Here is a 17209-nt window from a genome sequence, read left to right as displayed (position 1 = left end):
GCTAGCCCGCGGGGGGCAGCGGGGCTCCCTCCCTTCGGCTGGGCTCGCGGCGCTGAAATAGGCCTTGTGGTGGGTGGGCAAAATAAAGTTACGAGCGGAGGCGTGAGTTGTGCAAACAGCCTCAAAACCGTGCGCCTCTCACGCTGGGGTACGACCTGGGGCACGACCAAGGCTGCCCGCTCTGCTGGGTGGGTGACAACTCAGTCGCACCGGCTGCCCGACACCCAGAGCGTGCATCTTCCCTTTGGAGCTAGGAAAAGCTACGTTCCTTCTTCTCAAACCAAATCCTGCTTCCTAGGAAAAAGGGGGAAGAAAACCAGGGGAAACCTGGCTTAAGTAAGAGAAAAGGTATCGAGTTAGCTATTTTTATACAGTGCTTTTTTTTTTTAAACTCGAGGAGCTTCAACTTGCCTAACAACAAGTTGAGGTTATACTGGCTAAAAGTAATTTGCTTTTCCCTGAGCAGCTATTCTTAGAGTGTCCCATCTTTGTGTCCTCTAAAACTTGTGGGATCTCACTTACGGAGCACAAAATGTGCGGTTTATTTTGGGCTCTTGGAAGGGGGCTGGGTCCAGGCCCTGCCGCAAGCTGCTCTGGAGAAAAGCTGCTGCTCCAGCACCTCGCTCCTGCCTTTGCTGCAGGCTAAGGACCACAGGTTGGGGTGGTCCGCAGAGCTCTGTGCGGGCTCATCTCTTGCCTGCGTAGAGTTAAAGCCTTTGTGTCCCAATTTGAGTGTTATATGATGGAACAGCAGTTTTGCCTCTGCTCTGTACCTGGGGTGATGAGTTCAGTGTTAATGCTGCGCTGCGGAAAAGTGCGCTTGAGCTCTGAGTGAACGGCACCAGAGGGGAAGGAGAAGCTGTAGATCCAGAAGCTTTTAAAAGTATTCACTGAACCCTGCTCAGGGAAAAGCAAGGATGGCTTCTGTTAGTGGCCACGGGCATCATGCTGAAGGAGTTCACAAGTGGCGGCTTTGTGGTAGGAGAGCATCCTAGGAGGCTGTGGTGACAGGAGGTGTCTGGAGAGGCAGTTTCCAGCCCCTTGTAATGGTCCAATTTATGTATTAACCCCTGAAAAGCATCTGGGAACTTTGCCTGGATTATTGTCCTTATAAAGGAAAGCTTTGGGTTGCAGGACAATAAAGAAGCTGCCAGGCTGAATTAAGCAAGCTGCCCAGTTAGTGCAGCGGCCTGGGTTTAATCACCCATCAGAAGGCACTGGAATGACTGCAGCGAATTGCCCTGCAGCTTTCTTGGCCTTGAAGGAAGCTTCTCTTGCTCATTTGTGATTTGTCCATCTTGGGTTTTGAGGCCTGTGGATCAACTGGCTTCAGATTTATCTGGTACTCAGAATATCCTTTTTTGTGTAGCTGGTACTATTTTTTTTCCCCTTTTCCAATCCTGTTAGGATTTAGAGTAAGTAACACTGGGGATGGGTGTATTGTGGTAAGGTGGTGTCTCAAGCTGACATGAGGCTTTTCTGATTACATTGCAAGGTGTCAAGAAAGAACAGACCTTCTCTGCATGCTCCTTCCATCCGTCCCTTGTTGCTCCCCCAAACTCCCACACTTTCTTAATTAATCTTGGAACTCTGCTTTCTCTCCGACACGAAGGCTCATACGGCTGGGGTGGTCCCTTGTCCCAGGCAGCGGGTGCTGCTGTTGGATTGCCTGATGACCATTGGTCTGTGCTGGGCTGCTGCTCTAAAAATAAGAGGCTCCTTTGGTGAGGTCGTAACTGCGAAGCGCTGCCTTACAACGCCCTTGGTGCAGAGTTTCACATACTGCAGCTAGGCCAAGACTGCGTAGGTCCCGTTGGAGTTACTCCTCCCCAGCCTTGTCTGGCCTGAATGTTTTTGGCAAGAAATTAACTACTACATTGAGAAAAAGACGCTGAGCACATCTGTGATGGAATCGTGTCAGCATTTTAAAGCTAATTTGGATTAGAGGGAGGTGTGAAGTTATCCTGAAATACCTATTGCACTTGCTGTTGGATCAGTCTTATTCTGGGATAGGAATGCTTGTTCCAATTTAGCTTAATCCTTTTTCAAAGCTAACTAATCTAAACCAGGCCAAGGCACTCTTCTGGAACGTGCCAAAGTGCCGTTACTCAAAAGAAACCTGATGTGCAGAGAAACTCGTCGTCCGTTCCTCTTTGTGAATACGGTTGTGCTGCTCTGTACGGAAACCCTATGGGGCTGTGGCTGGGTAGCACACTTCGGTGAGTGAGGGGAGCAGACCTAGAGAGGGAATTAAGGTTTTAATTAGACAGTCACTTTTATCAAAGGAATTTGGGCTATTTTTGAAAGTGAGAGGACCGGATCCTCCTCCTCCTTCTCTTGCACCAGTGGTGGTGTGAGCAGCTCTCTGTGAACCAGCTGACAGCTGATCCTGCAGAACGGGGGTGAGGGTTCCCCGGCTGGCTCGCTGCAGAGCTCTGCAAACACTAGTGTCGACACAGAAGGTGATGGATGCGGGGGAGAGCAGGGGTAAGCTCTAAATCCAGCCTGTAGTTCTGTGGGATTACAGCATGCCTGCAACCACGGCCTGGTAAAGGCACGCAGTGTCTGCTGATTCAGTAACGTCCCTATTAATGAGAAGAAATTTCTGCACCTCGCTTCTGGTTGGAGTGCCACAGTGGAGAGAAAGAAGTTTGCCTCCTGTCTTTAAAGAAAAGTTTGAGATAATGGTGGTTCTGCCATCAAAATAGCAACGGGGTGTTTTGAAATGCCTCAAGGGAGCAGGCAGCAGGCTTCGGGCTGTACTTGGCTGGGCCCGTTTCGATTGCAGTTGGCATATCGGAGTGATAAATCACCGTAACGTTGACAGGAGCTCAGTCCCAAGCTGAGTCGACGGGTGGAGGAGCGAGATGCCTTTCAGTGACCTGCTGCTTCACAGTAAATCCTATTCTGCGCAGGACTCGGGGGATACGTAGGGATTTGGAAAGCGGATGCCATGAGTTCATCTGACTGAAAGGGACCCTCTGGAGTTGAGTCACAATAACTTGTACCTCCCCACTGGTGCTTTCAAGAAACTTGGTGAATAAAACTGTGGCATTGATGCGTTCCCTTTCTCTTTGTGATGGACTATCTGCTTCCATCTGAGAGGGAGAAAGAGAAGGGGGTCAGCAGTGAGGTCGGTGCTGATGCTATGACAGAATATGGACTTTACACAGTAAAAAGCTGGAAGCTGCAGCAGCGTAGCAGTGGACACAAGTAGCTGTGCAACGTGATGCCCAGAGCTCTGGCTCGTGGGCTGACTGGGGAGGGTGAGGGGAGAATGCAGATGACGCATTTGATTTTTAAAAAAAGTGGATAGTGTTGACAGAAACCCTATCTTGATTAAGGGTGGTAGGAAAGCATTCGATTCCAGCCGTGTCTTGAGCTCAGTTACAGTTGGTTTTGGCTCCGATTCTTCTGTTTGCCTTCTTTGGGTCCTACCCTGACATCGTCGCAGTCATGTAGCTGATGCTTCTCTACGGGTATTCTTCCCCTTAACTATTGCAATTCTGTGCTGGGGAACTGAAGGCTTCTCGGTGCAGCCAGCTTTGGGAGGGAGGGCTGGTGATTTACTCTTGGACATTTTCTTATTTACAGAGCATACCTTCGGGGTTGAGCTATGTGTGGTCTGCCTAGGCAGATGGTTTAGGTCTGAGACTTGTGGATTAAGAATAGGCTGCTTTAGAGTCAGTTGGACTCATAAAAGCAAAGTTCAGGTGATTTCCTTGGAGTGTTTTAGAATACATCCCCATGGGCTTTGCCTTGCAGCTGCACGAGGCATCATGAAAGCATGAAAACACCTTTGCAAAAAGGTTCTGTTACCATTTAAGGGTTTATAGCTTTGTGGCTGGCTTTATTCCTGTTCCATTGAGTTTAGTATCACTTGTTGACACAGGGACTCCCCCTGCTGTCAGTGCTCCACTAATTAACTGCAGGGACCGCTCTCAACACAGGGCTTGGGGTTTGTTTGCAGCCTGGCCAGTGCTGGGGTAGTGCTGTGCAACGTGGCAAGGATTCTATGCTGCCCTTCTTCCTCCTTTTTGCCCCGTAACAATACTCCACAGAACTCTTCTTCCCGCTTTGGAAATCAATTTGCTCTGCAGAAGAGTGTGTCTGTGTCATTAGTTCTTGTTTGTAGCCCTTCAGGGGGAGAAGGGCTGCACTTTGCAGCGCTCTGGGGTCAGCCTTACTGCTGGGCTCTTGCTTCATCAATCTGTGCCTGGGTAAGGGCAAGGACTCTGCCTGTGGTGAGGGAGGGAAGGGTAAATCAGTCACTCTAGAAAAGCTTTGTACTTTACTTCCTTTTAAAAAGATACAATTCTAGCACCTACCAGTACAAAGAAAACCTTCATGATTTGATCTTTTTGATAGCTTTGAACCTGCAAATGTCAACAGTGATAAAACTTCCTTAGCTCTGCCAGTCAGCAGTAGAACAAAACCAGCATTGCTTGCGAGGCGCTCTGTCTGAGGGCTGTGGGTTACAGGACATGAAAAAGGCACCACAGGCTGTCCCAGCGGCTATCTAGGAACTGTGCAGAGGAAGAGGGGTGGAGGGCAATTTAGCTGACACTTGCGTTGGGGTTTGGTGGAACAGGTGACTGATGCTTGTTGTCTGAAGGACTGTAGCAGCGCAAGCGGAGGACTCGCGGGGACAGCGTGACGGCGAAGATGTCTCGCCCAGAATCTCGCTATTCCTTTGATGTCCCAAACCCTTGCATCAACTTTGCGACTCTGAGCGATGACGATACGCACAATGCAGACTCCTGGTTTGGTAAGTTGCTTCCAGTCCTTGATTTGTTTTCTCTTTGGGCAAGGGCTTGGCGTGATCCTTGCTTTGGGCCTGGCTTCTGCGCCAGTGGATTAGTCATGTTGTTAACTGCAATCACTCATCATGCATGGGTTTGTTTTGGTTTTGTATTTAAACTTTGATTGTCATCTGTAACTTGACAGATGACTTTGTTAACATCCTAATGATATTCTGAGGTATTGTTAAAAATTCCTAATGTAGTATATATAGTGAAAGTCTCTCTTTCTTCACAGACCAAAAAGCTAATCTGGAGAATGTCCCTCCTGCAGAAAATCTGGCAAAAGTCTTGCAGAACAGCCCTGCTTTTTCAAAGCCTGGTGTTATTCCCTGTGACATGACAGAAGACAAAATAACAACGAGTAAGCTGGCATGGTGCAGGGGGGAGAGAATATATTTTACTTGTTTTCCACTGGCAAAATGAAAAGGCCTCGGTCTGGCTCTTTTGGGACTATCTTAACATATTGTTGTCTAGGAAGGTCTCATGAGGTTTCCCTTTAGCATTCCTCTGTGTATGTGTGTATTTGCACTGACATTTGTCACTGTTCTCAGCTGAAGGCCATGGTGAAGAGGATGGTGAAGCAGAATGTGCGCAGGGCAACGTGGTTCCTCAGAATATTGTTGGATCCCTGACAAGCTGGAGAGCTGCTGCTCCTGCAGGGGCCCCTGAAAGGTGAAATACTTATATTCAGTTTGCAAGAAGGTTGACGATGGTGTAGTTAAGCAGGTCCTTGCTCTCCAGATCTGCAGTTCTGGCTGTTCTTGGGCCATCCTATGGGTCTGAAGCTCTCCAGCACAGAGATCATGTACGGGGACAGCTGATCTGCTTGCTCAGCTGGAGGGACAATCTCTAGGGGTGGAAATGCAATGCAGCGTTTCTCATACTTGTCAAATGAGACTCGGTAGCACTAGGAGCTTCTGGAATGCGAGGACATCTGAAACTGAAGTGGCTTATAAAGTTTCTTTGTTTATATCTGCCCAAGCTGGGCAGAACTTGTTATTGATGTGAATGTGAGGGGCTCTGTATGTTCATATATACCAGAGAATATTAAGTTTATGGATTGTTGAACTTTAATTCATGCTGCATTTGGATTGTTGTGTTAAACACATGTTTTGCATTGGGGGCATGTTGGAGTTAGGTGGTGCACTGATGTTAAAAGTGTTACACAGACTGTGTATGTTCTCAGACCCGTGGGAAAACTAACCTCCGATTTCTGTTCTACTCTAGAGCGGGTAGAAGACGGGCCACAAAGCAGCGAAAAACCCAGCAACGCAAACAGCCAGCTAGAGTCAAAGTAGGGAGAAATGCTAATGCCTTGGTGGATAAGGAAGAGGTTCCACCCCTGAAAAAAATGAGAATGTAGGTCATGAGAGTTCTTCTGTTTGGGGCTGGGAAGGGGGATACAACTCCTTCTTTGGGAAGGATCTCCATGTGACAGAGAGGGTTCTCACAGGATGGTTAGGGGGAGGTGAACGAAACCTGATTCCTGATACTGGTTTCATAAATAAGAAGAAATGGCTGTCAGACCTGAAGGAAACCCTCTATTTGGAGGGAGAGATGTGAATGAAGTAAGCTTGGGTTTCTTGAGCTTCTTATTCTGTATTTGGTGTCTGTCAGTTAGCTTTAAATTTGGCTTAGCTTCTCCACTGGGAAGACATCAGGCAGTCATAAGCTATGAAAGAGTCTCAACTAAAATATTTCTCAAATTAGCTTAACTGCTAAGATATCATATGGTGTTAAGCTTGAGGTCAGGAAATTGAAGCGTGATCTTTCAAACGCTGCTGTACCTAGATGAACTACAGTATACCTACCTCCTCAAGAAAAGCCCAAGTTCCAAAAACTCAGTAATTCATCTTCCCTTCTACAGCCTTAGAGTACCAGGGAAAAGTAGATGATCTATACCTGGGTGCATGGTGAGGTAAGGCTGGTCTGGTGTACCTTGGAACTCACCAGGTGTTGGGATGTCGTGCATGGTGGTGAGAGCTGCAGGTGATCTTTCATTTAGGGCACAGTTAGTTGGAGTGGTTTGCCCTAACAACTTGTTACCTTAGTTTTAGCAGCAGAGAGAAGCTGACAGAAGTATCCACAAAGAGAGAGCCCCTGCAGAATCCTGACCTCTCCCCAGGGAGAGGGAAAACCAAGCCTACCATGCCCTCCACGCCAACAACGTTAAAGTATGTAGCTTTCTTGTGACTTGTCTTGGCTAATCACAGTTGATTTAGGTGACAGCCCTGGCTAGAGTGTTTTCAACTTCAACTCAGCATGTGATGGTATCGCATTTAGTAAACACTGGATCAAGAGAACAATATTAGGATGAAATGTATTTCACCAACTGACCCTGTGCAAAGGAAAGCTCTTGCTTTTAATTTGAGGAAAAAATAGATTTTGCTAATGGATGAAGCATGCATACAGCAGATGCATATGCAGGATAGCAGTTAGCTGCAAGCTTTCTTGAGCAAACAAAATTCTAGCTGATCTTTTCTAAAGAGTATACTTTTATAATGAGTGATGCTCCTGCAGTGAAGTCGGAGGCAAGCGCCTTCCTCTGCGCTAACACAATGCTAGTAACTAGCGAAGCAGGAAGACTTATCTCAGTCTTTAACATGATTCTGCAGGAGGACCAACCTTTCTGGCAAGCTGAAGAGCACAGAGGAGCAGGAGCTGGAAAAGATGCAGCAGTTGCAGCGGGAGGTTATGGAGCTGCGGAAGAAGAACGAGGAGTCTATGAAAGCAGCTATTGCTGGAGCAGGTGGGCTCTAGCTGAATTGCAAATAGAAGCTGTGCTGGGCTCAGCTGGAGAGTAACTGTATTGTACAGCTCTATACAGCCAAATAGAAGCTGTGCTGGGCTCAGCTGGAGAGTGCTGTATAGAGCTGTACAATACAGTTAAAAACAAACATTCCAAATTTTGTAATAAGTATTAGGATTAGGTGGCTTTTAATGTAGATCAGCCCCTAAACTGCCTGGAAACATGTTGGTTTGGAGGCTTTTTCTATGTTTTGAAAGGGTATAGACGAGTTCTCCAAAAACTGTTGAACTTATTAGAAAGTAAATCTCCTTCCCTTCCCCCTGCAAGGCCTCCAGACCTTACCTGCTCTTTCTCCTTAGGACAACCCATGAAGAGAACTGCTTGTCAAGTAACAAAGCCAATTGACTTCCACTTCTGCACTCAGAATAGAATTAAACAACATGTGGAAAACCAGCCTGGGAACGAGTACAAGGAACTGGATTTTGTGGCGGTACTGAGAAAGCATCCTTCTTCTCCGGTGAGAACCAGAATATTGCCAGCAATCAGCTGACTAATTCTTGACATCCCCACCTTTCTGCTTTTGCAACACACGTGCTGCTGGTAACCCGCAAAGAGGGTTACCATAGGAGAGGCAAGCATTGTGCAAACATAACTGTTGGCTCACTGCGTATATGCATTGCCACAAGGCTCTAAAGACTTTTGAAAAGGGCTCTTTAATGTTGTATCTTCTGGTCATTATGCTTCATGCTTTAATCCTCCACTTCATACATGTTCCCAATGCGACTTGTGCATCTTCAGACAGTTATGACTAATGTTAAGTGTTACCTTCTTTTCAATAATGGGAAGGGACAGATACTGTGAATCAGTGGGGAAAGGAAACCTCATCAAAGCGTCCTGTGTTAAATGGCCATAATGACTGTAGTGGTTTTGTCTCCAGGGGCGAATGCCAAAGGGACCCACTGTCCCCAAGCCTTTCAATCTGTCCCAAGGAAACAAAAGAAAACTCGAAGAAGCCACATCAGAATATGTGTCCCTTGCTGAGCAGGTAGAAGCATTCCAGAAACGCACACCCTCTCGTTACCATCTGAGGAGCAGGAAATCTGATGAAGGTGAGCAGTCCTGGCTATGTCCAGCTGGGGGGCTGTCTGCAGAGACAGTGGTAGAGCCAGAACGATGCTGGGACTTGCTCCATTGAGCAAACAATCTGTGTCTGTGCAGGCCTTGCCATTAACTGCTAGTCTCTGTGACTTGAATTTATAGGCCCAGTTCCAGGAAAGTTGGTGAAGGCTCAGCTTACAAATGCTAAAACACCAGTGCTTCTAACAAAGCAGCGCTTCAGACCCGTCACCTGCAAAACTACAGCAGAGTTAGAAGCTGAGGAAATGGAGAAAATTCAACAGTAAGTACAGGTTTACTGTAGTCCTCCAAGAGGCAATTGTACCAATGCTGGAGATCTCTTTCAGATGCCAAAATACCACTTCTCAGGAATTCCCTTTTTGCATAAAAGAATGAGTAGCCTAAAACCACGGAGATTCTTTTAGCTTGTGCATAATCCTATGGCTCTGACTGTAGGGATGTGAAAAGTGGCCAATTCATTTTGAAAAGGAAGTGCCCTTAGGAGAGCTGATCTTGGGTTGAGCACAGCTTGTGATTAGCAAAGCAAGCCCAGTATAGCAGTACAGCCTGCGTACACTTCAAAACTCTCCTGTACACAAAGCTTTGGATTTCCAAAATACAAGGTTTTCCTTAAAGTTTTGCTGTTTCAAAAGCAAAGGAGAAGCAGCTAACTAGAGCTGCACACTACAGTGTGTGTGGCACAACTGCTTCTGTGCCTGACTTGCTCTTTTATGCTGTGAGAGAAGCCGTTTGCTAGAAGCTGCATCTTGCCATGGACAACATGTCAGCGACTGTCTCTGCCTTTCCTGCGTAGGTACAAATTCAAAGCACGAGAACTCAATCACAAAATCTTTGAGGGTGGACCACTCCTGCCGAAGAAACCCAATGTGAAGGAGCTCACACAACCCATTGGCTTTGAGTTGGAAATAGAAAAAAGAATTCAGGAGCGTGAGAGTAAGAAGCAGCAGGTGGAAGAGCACTTTGAATTCCATTCCAGACCGTGTCCCACGAAAATCCTGGAGGATGTGGTGGTAAGAAGTTCAGTAATACCCAGACCTGGGAATTAGGATTGAGGTGGCAATTAGCTTCAAAATGTCCGTAGCTGTGTTGCATTATGCATTTAATAATCTTCAGTAAACACTGTCACTAGGCAAGGACTGCAGTGGGTACATACTGTGCTATGTCGGGTTGTTTCTCTGTAGCGCTTTTTCTTGGCACTCAAGCTTGGGTAACTCCTTACCGGCTCTTCTGAACAGGGTGTTCCAGAGAAGAGAGTGCTTCCTGTTACAGTCCCCAAGTCTCCAGTCTTCACCTTGAAAAGCAGAACCCGAATGCCTGGCAGAGATGAAGAAAAGGTAACTGTTGTGAATGGGCTGTAGTCAAGCCTTCCGTCCCACCACGGTGGCTGCCTCGGCCAGCCTGCAAAGCCTCTGCCGGCTGGGTGGTGGTCTGGTTTGGTTAGCCCCTTCCCTCCAGAGGCTGTTCCTCCCGTGGTCATCTTTCTCTGTGCTGTTCCCTCCTAACGATCCAGTCGCTGCTACTTACTCACTTTACAGAAACTGAATTCTCATACAAAATGAAAGAACTCTATTTATACGCAAGGGCACTGGCTAGGGTTCCTGAGGTGTTGCTGCTATGAATGAGGAAAGTAAACTGCTTGGATTTCTAAAGGACGTTGCCCTTCCCTATTCTGTTACTGAGAAGGGCAGATACTGCACATGACCTTTCTTCTCCCTGCAGTCACTCTAGATCCCGGGAGGCGGGGAGCAGGATTCAGAATGCATCATGTCCTTCCTCCCTGCCCTCTTGTGAAGAGGATGTTAAAGAATTACAGTCTATATCTCACGAGTACTAGAACTGACAGTGGTTTGGAAAGAGGAAGAACTCGCCTGTGGTTCAGGATGCTGTAAATGGATACTTTTTGGATTACTAATTTTTGCAGTGTCCAGAGTGTCTGCTTGATGCTGTTGTGACCTGTATTAAAGGAACTTGAGTATTCATAGATTTGTTTGGCAGGAGGTGTGGTCTTTCTACAAAAATAAAAAAATCTGGTGCTGTGTTGGTTCCTAACACGAATATCCCTTTAGGAAAAAGAGGTGGTCCCCGTGATCAAAGCTAACCCCATGCCGCATTACGGAGTGCCCTTCAAACCTAAAGTGGCAGAGCAGAGGCACGTGGAAGTTTGCCCCTTTTCTTTTGATGCCCGCGACAGAGAGCGGCAAATTCAAAAAGAGAAAAAAATAGAAGAATTGCAGAAGGAAGAGGTAAGAACTAAAAGCTGCCTTGGATTCCACTCCTGAAGTAAAAAGGGTGGCAGGGCTTGCCTCTCGCTGCTGGCTGTTAAACTGCCAAAGCTTCGTGCCTTTGAGGAAGGGGCAAGAAATATTTCAAGTTTGTTTCTTTCAGGTGCCAAAGTTCAAAGCGCTACCCCTGCCTTACTTTGACCATGTTAAGCTGCCAGAAAAGAAAGTCAAAACCCCAACTCGGCCCGAACCATTCAATCTGCAGATTGATGAACGGGGAGCTGCCAAGCTCCAGAGCTGGAAGCAACAGGTAGGGGTGAAAAGGATGACGGGTGTGACCAGACCTAAAGCAGCAGGCGAAGCTGTGATCAACTTGAGGAAATGTCCTGCTGGAGTTGAATCAGGAGCTGAGTTTGAGCAATGAATTATTCTGTCCTTGGTGTGAGATTTGTGCTGGGGGTTGAGGATTGGTGGCTTGTTTTGGGGTTCTTCTTTCCCCTCCCTTTATGGTAAGTGACGGGACTTACCACAGCTGCATGAGCAGCTCTGGGGCATTTTCTAAGCCGCGAATAGGTGCAGCTGGATCCCTTTGACCACCTCTGTGCTTGGGGGTTTACAGACATAGAAATAATACGCTGCTTTTCTCATGAGAGGTCTACAGTGGACACCTGAAACTTTCTTCAGGCTATTTTTGGCAAAAGTAACCGGCAGGCAACAAGTGACACAACTTTTGGGCTTTAATGTAACTTCCTATGCAAATGATGTGATCTAAGTCAAGCTGGCTTTCCCAGTGTTGGGAATGCCAAAGCCAGGGGCGGGGTGGGGGGGGGAAATGAGCTTTTTGTTATGCCTGGTGCTTGATGGGCTTCTCTTCTCTTGCAGCTGGAAGAAGACTTGAAAAGGCAGAAGGAGGCGGCGTGTTTTAAAGCTCGTCCCAACACAGTGGTGTACCAGGAGCCGTTTGTGCCTAAAAAGGAAAATAAGCTGTTGTCAGGTGGAGTTACAAGTACTTGCTATGCAGCTTGGCTGATAATTGATGTGGTTAATGATGTTTAGACTGGCTGTTGCCTCTTCTTTATCAGCACAGCCAATAGTGCCATGCAGTTAATCAACTAATTCCCTAACAGCTTGCGTCCCCGGGGAGCGGGGGAGTTTCCACTGCCCCCCTGTCCTGCGCTAACATGGCAGCTGTATTTAACAGCTACGCTACAACTGGCAGATGATTGATGCCTGCTAGCTTGGGTAAGGGAGAACAGTACGCAGGGAGCTCCCCGCAGAGATGGCTGGCGTTTCTGCAGCAGCCATCAGTCTGTTCCTCCCATTGCTAATGAGATGAAGGCATCTACAGCTTAGGGCAGACTAAACTTGGTAGGGTATAGAACCAGCCAAAATCTTGCTTGTACTAACAGTTGTGTGCTTGCTCCCTCCCTCCTATGAGAACACCCGTGACGGGGTCACGTCTGCATTAACACTGCTCACGTTTGGGCATAAGGTTTTCTGTTTTCCTGAAGCCTGGAGGTATCTACTAACCACCCTTACAAGGTGAAGCGCTCCAGAGGGAGGCTTCCATTTGACACTAGTGCTGCTCTGCTTTACCTGACTGTCTTTGCACCAATGTTATCTCCTCTATTTCTAAACTTAGAGAGCCTTTCTGGTTCCATAGTTCCTGAAAACTTTGAGCTGGCAACAGAAAAAAGAGCTAAAGAGCGGCAAGAATTTGAAAAACGATTGGCAGATATAGAAGCCATAAAGGAGAAGCATCAAGAGCAGGTCAGACAGCAACAAGAGGAGCGTGAAAAGGAAGAAGTTGCTAAGCTCAGGCAAGAACTGGTAAGTGAGCTATTTCTGAACAGGGGCTGCAAAGTAACCCAAAGGGCTGTGCAAATACACAAAATGAGCTCGTGCCCGTCTGCAGCTGCATTAAGACTCTCTCCAAGTTTCCCTGTTGCAGACTGACTCCTCACTAACTTTACAACTGGCCTTAAAACAGGCAGCTCTGCTGAGATGCCTGATTTCCAGAGCTGTACACCCATAGTCATCGGAGCAGAATGATCTTTCTAAAATCCACAGCCCCGGAGCATGCCTTGTGTGTCCTGGTGGCTTGCTCCAGGGCCCTGGGCAGTGTGGTTGTCTTGTAGACAGATGCCTGCCTTCATCCCACCGATGGCTCCCCTGCAAGTTTCAGCCACTGCTTCATTTTGTCCTTGATTTTTTTTTTTTGTTTTTTACAGGTTCACAAGGCAAACCCAATACGCAGATATCGCAGCGTAGAAGTGAAGCCCAGTGACCAGCCACTGACTACGCCGAAGTCTCCCAACTTCTCAGACAGATTCCGGTGCTGATATGCAACCATGTGATAGTAGGAGGGAGATCCCATCCCTCTCCACTCTTGATAAGGATAAACCCCGTTGTTTTTATGTGACTGCTCAGTCTCAACTCCTAGACTTTGGTTCCGTTATTGTTATATTGAGTAGCTTAATGCCACCTGATGCAGGTGGCTGAGGCACGGCGTACAGGCAGTGGCATATGGTCTCCACGGCCTCGCTTCACATCTAGACATCTTGTTTTCTACAGACTAAACTAGGTTTTGATATTGCATACAAATGTTGTGTACTTGAACTAAATAAAACATTCCTAATCTGATCGCTGTCTCTTGCTCGTGGGCCGAATCCCTCTCCTGCAGAAGGCTGTTCGGTGACGGGCACTTGGTGAACATACAGCAATGAGCTGCCTCATCTCTGTACGCCTAAGGATGGTTTTTAAGTGTCTGTTTCTTAGGCTTTTACTTTGTATTAAGCTTGAATTGTGTTAAGCAACGTCAGGCTTCTGCAAGCCAACATTTTGCAGGTCTCACCTTGTTGATGTTTAGGTGAGTGTTAATACAAATCTTGCCCACTCTTTTTAAAGTGGTTCCCTGTGTAGATTAGAGCGTTAAACCTTCTGCTGTTTTATAGCTGGAGTCATTCTATTTGGGGAACCACTTAACTGGCAAATGCCTTGCTGGGAGCTGCCTCCCAGCACAGTTATCTTGGCTGAGGACGCGCTGTCTCCCAGCCAGTCTAGCGCAGCCAGCAGAACTAAATATAGAGCAAGCGCTCTAACGTGCTGGAGGACAAAACTTCCAGCACTGCGAGGAGGTGATCAAGTTTGGGTTAAAATCTACTAAGAATGGTTTCTTACCTTTGCCTTGTGTTGCGGTTTCCTACCTTGTAAGTCTGTGTTTTAGGCCTTTCCTTGGACTTGTCTTAAAGACAGCTCCAACAGGCTATGTGAGGGCAGGAAGGGGTTGGGGGTGCAGCTGCTCCAAATGCTGCTCCCGGAGGCTGCTGCTGCCTGCTGATCTGTCTCCGTTGCCGTTACCCATTCTGCTAACTCAGGTGATCCCAGGGTGCTGTTTCCTGAGCCGAAAAGGGACTTGCAAACAGAAAAAGCTGCTCTGGCAAGTCCCTGGAGCTGTGCTGGGAGCTGCTGGCAGGAAGGATGGGAGCAAGCCCTCTAGTTCAGGCTTGGAAATGCACAAAGCTCTGTAGGCTGGCCTGGCTCCTCATGGCTGCTCTGAACAGGGGAAAACGGGAAACAGAATTGGTGTGTCCGCGTAGGACAAACTCTGTATCTTGTTTGGGGGTTATGGCAAATGCTTGCTCTCATTTCCTCTGAATTTGGATACTGTTGGAGAAGTATTCTTAGAGCATGTGTCCTTTTATTTGGATTTTTTTATCTGAGTGCAGAAGAGGGAGTTCAAACTTGTTAGGTGTCAGACTTCAGCCGAGCGCTATGGCAAGAGGTAGTGTCTCAGAATCCTCGCCGAAGTGCATCAAGCAATTGCCAATGGTTTACTCCCAATCTGAGAGAACAGAGGCCGAAAGTCATCAGAGAGGTAAATTCAAGGATGTACACTTACTGTAGCTGAGGATGATGTTTCTGCAGGAATTGTCCTAGAGAGTGCAATGCTCAAAGGACATCGTTGCAGGACAGCAGCCGGCAGCAAGTGAGCGTTTTGTATGGGTGTCCTGGACTTCAGCGCTTCAGAGAGCACCGGCCTCGAACTACTGCTCTGCTTGGATTAAGAGAGGGAAAGTCACCCCTGCTGAAGCATAAGGATTGTTTAAAAGAATAAAAATGAAGGCATGGTGTGGTTAATAACTGGAGAATGAGGTGTTTTGAGGAAGGTGAGTGACCCTGCGACAGCCTGGCCTCTCTGAAATGGTGAGCTAAGCGACCGGGCAGCTGTTTGCCAAAGCTTTGGCTTTTCCAGCCTTGAAAACCTTGCTGTGGCCGTGGCAGAGCCAGGCTCGAACTGCTGACCCAGGCAGGCAGGGGGGCTTCAGCCGCCTTCCGCTGCCTTTGCCGATAGCCCCGTGCCACTGAGCTGAGGGTTACGGGGTGGGACTGCCGGCAGCCGCCTGGCCCGAAGGCTGTTTGTCACAGGTACCGGCGACAGCCCTGCTGACAGACAAATTACAGGAATGACTGGAGCAAGAGGAGCTTGTAGGCATCCTCTTCCATCCGCGGATGGGCGTGGATCTGACCAAAGGCACGCACATTTTTCCCTGGGTCTGCCTTAACCGTATTTCCATCGCAGCGGAGCAGTTCCATGAGATCTGCTGGACGGGGCTGGAACTCAAGCGTGCGCTCAGGGAAACTCCTGCTGCAGCCGGAGCAGGCAGCGTGTGGGCAGCAGCAGCAGCGAATATTTACAGTGAGTCGGAGGAGAGCCTGAATGATGATGAGCTGCAGAAGAACATAAAGGCAAGCGAAATAACGAGGCTGCTGAGCTGGGGCAGAGATCGATCCCCGAAGGATGGAGCAACTGGATTTCCGTGACGGCCCTACATGGCCTCTGCCGCAGACCTGGGGAAGGGTTTGTACGCCTGACCGCTTGTCAGTTTTTCCCAGCGGTATCATTGGGTCTAATAAAAGCTATTACCTCTTCCTGCAAGCACGGCTGCTTATATTCCTCATACACTGCAAACTTAGCGAAAGGGAGCCTCGGGCTGCTGTGCCCGGCAAGGGTATCGGGCGTTTGGCAGAGCTCTCCGGAGTCACCCAGTGGATTCTTGTGGGCTGGTGGCTTGGTTAGGGGCGGTTGGGGCAACCTGCCCTCTTCATTAGGGGGGGAAGTGGTGATGTGCTGGAAACACTGCTCTAGCAGAGGAAAACATGTGAAGCAGGGGTGTCCAGAGGAGCTGGATGTCAGTGGGGATTAGGGTTCGGTTGCGGCTTCAACAGGGAAACAGGGGCAGCTGACTTTTTTTTCCCCCCCCAGTAGAGTAGAAGTGGGAGAATAAAGTTATGGGACTGGGGCAGGAGACTGGGATTTAACTGAGTGCGGTCCCAGCGCCCACCTTGTAGGTTGACAAAACTGATGTAAAATCTATAATCTTGCTGTGCGGTTTTGCAAAAATCTTCTTGTATGCAAGGACTCAAAGCTCATCACCCTGGTGAGTGCCTGGGCAGCAAGCGGGGCTGGAAGGAGGGGTGGTGGATCTGAGCTGGGGCTGGGTACAAAAGCTTCCTCCCATGCATTTCTAGCTGAGCCTAGAGCTGGAACCAGCAGCAGCCACTGTGTTTGCTGGGCTTTTCTGTTGCAGGGTAGCTGAGAATTGCAAGATCTGGTGAGCTGGTGAACCAGATCCGTACGAAAAGGCTCGGTGATGCTCTCGAAACCGCAGCTTTGGTTCTTGCTGGGCTACCCGGGCTGCCAGCGTGGCCTGGTGTGAAGCTGGCGAGGACACCCTGCGTGTGGGCACGTCCTGGCGATTCGGATCCGCGCTCGGTGCTCCCTGCTGTCGCTGCTGGCAGCCACGCTGCTGTCCTCGAGCTGCTGTGTAGCTCTGGAAGCTCTGATGATGATGTTGGGATTTTTTCCCTTGTCTTTCCCTGTCACCTTGATGGGACCTGTCACGACACGATGGCAGCTGGTCCGGGGAAGTCCTGGGCGCTGATGGAGGTGGTTAAGCTGCTGACTGCATGCCTGGGTTGGTCCCCACCGGGACAGACAGGCTGGCTGGCTTGTGTTACAGTGGCACGACTGGGATTCAGGTGGGGATGTTGTTCTCGCCTGCCCTGCCGCTTGATTTAGACGGGGGATAGGGTTTCCTGGAGAACGGGCAGGGCTTGGCTGGGCAGAGAGCCTCCCTTACCCGTGAAAAGCATAAAGGTTAAAGTGTGCTGCCCAAGTTGTGACAACCGCGTAGCTAGGGAACCGGCGTGCTTGATGCTTTGCCAGATATTCCCAGGACAGGCTGTTTTCCAGCTGCAGCCAATGTGGGCTCTGGCTTAAGTTCCTGAATGGGGAG

General features: G+C 48.5%; 1 protein-coding gene across 5 annotated transcripts in view; it reads left to right on the top strand.

Annotated features, from left to right (window-relative positions):
• TPX2 (TPX2 microtubule nucleation factor) overlaps nt 1-14254 on the top strand; it is a 15815-nt gene extending 1561 nt beyond the window's left edge. Inside the window, exons 1-17 of one of the 5 annotated variants that reach the window (XM_035898488.1) lie at nt 7-2219; nt 4616-4768; nt 5038-5163; nt 5354-5474; nt 6030-6161; nt 6854-6976; nt 7418-7551; nt 7911-8068; nt 8489-8660; nt 8812-8950; nt 9482-9698; nt 9924-10022; nt 10755-10931; nt 11074-11220; nt 11793-11904; nt 12553-12740; nt 13142-14254. In XM_035898488.1, coding sequence (XP_035754381.1) covers nt 4666-4768; nt 5038-5163; nt 5354-5474; nt 6030-6161; nt 6854-6976; nt 7418-7551; nt 7911-8068; nt 8489-8660; nt 8812-8950; nt 9482-9698; nt 9924-10022; nt 10755-10931; nt 11074-11220; nt 11793-11904; nt 12553-12740; nt 13142-13252 — 2259 coding nt within the window. In that variant the 5' untranslated portion in view covers nt 7-2219; nt 4616-4665 and the 3' untranslated portion in view covers nt 13253-14254. The other 4 variants (XM_035898489.1, XM_009643005.2, XM_035898487.1 and 1 more) reach the window with 4 other exon arrangements.
• Nucleotides 14255-17209: the final 2955 nt, after the last annotated feature.

The sequence above is a fragment of the Egretta garzetta genome, unplaced genomic scaffold (assembly GCF_000687185.1).
Source record: "Egretta garzetta isolate BGI_Z169 unplaced genomic scaffold, ASM68718v1 scaffold1037, whole genome shotgun sequence".
Lineage (NCBI taxonomy): Eukaryota > Metazoa > Chordata > Aves > Pelecaniformes > Ardeidae > Egretta > Egretta garzetta.
The sequence above is the reverse complement of the archived record's forward strand: the minus strand, read 5'-3'. Positions and strand labels throughout refer to the sequence as shown.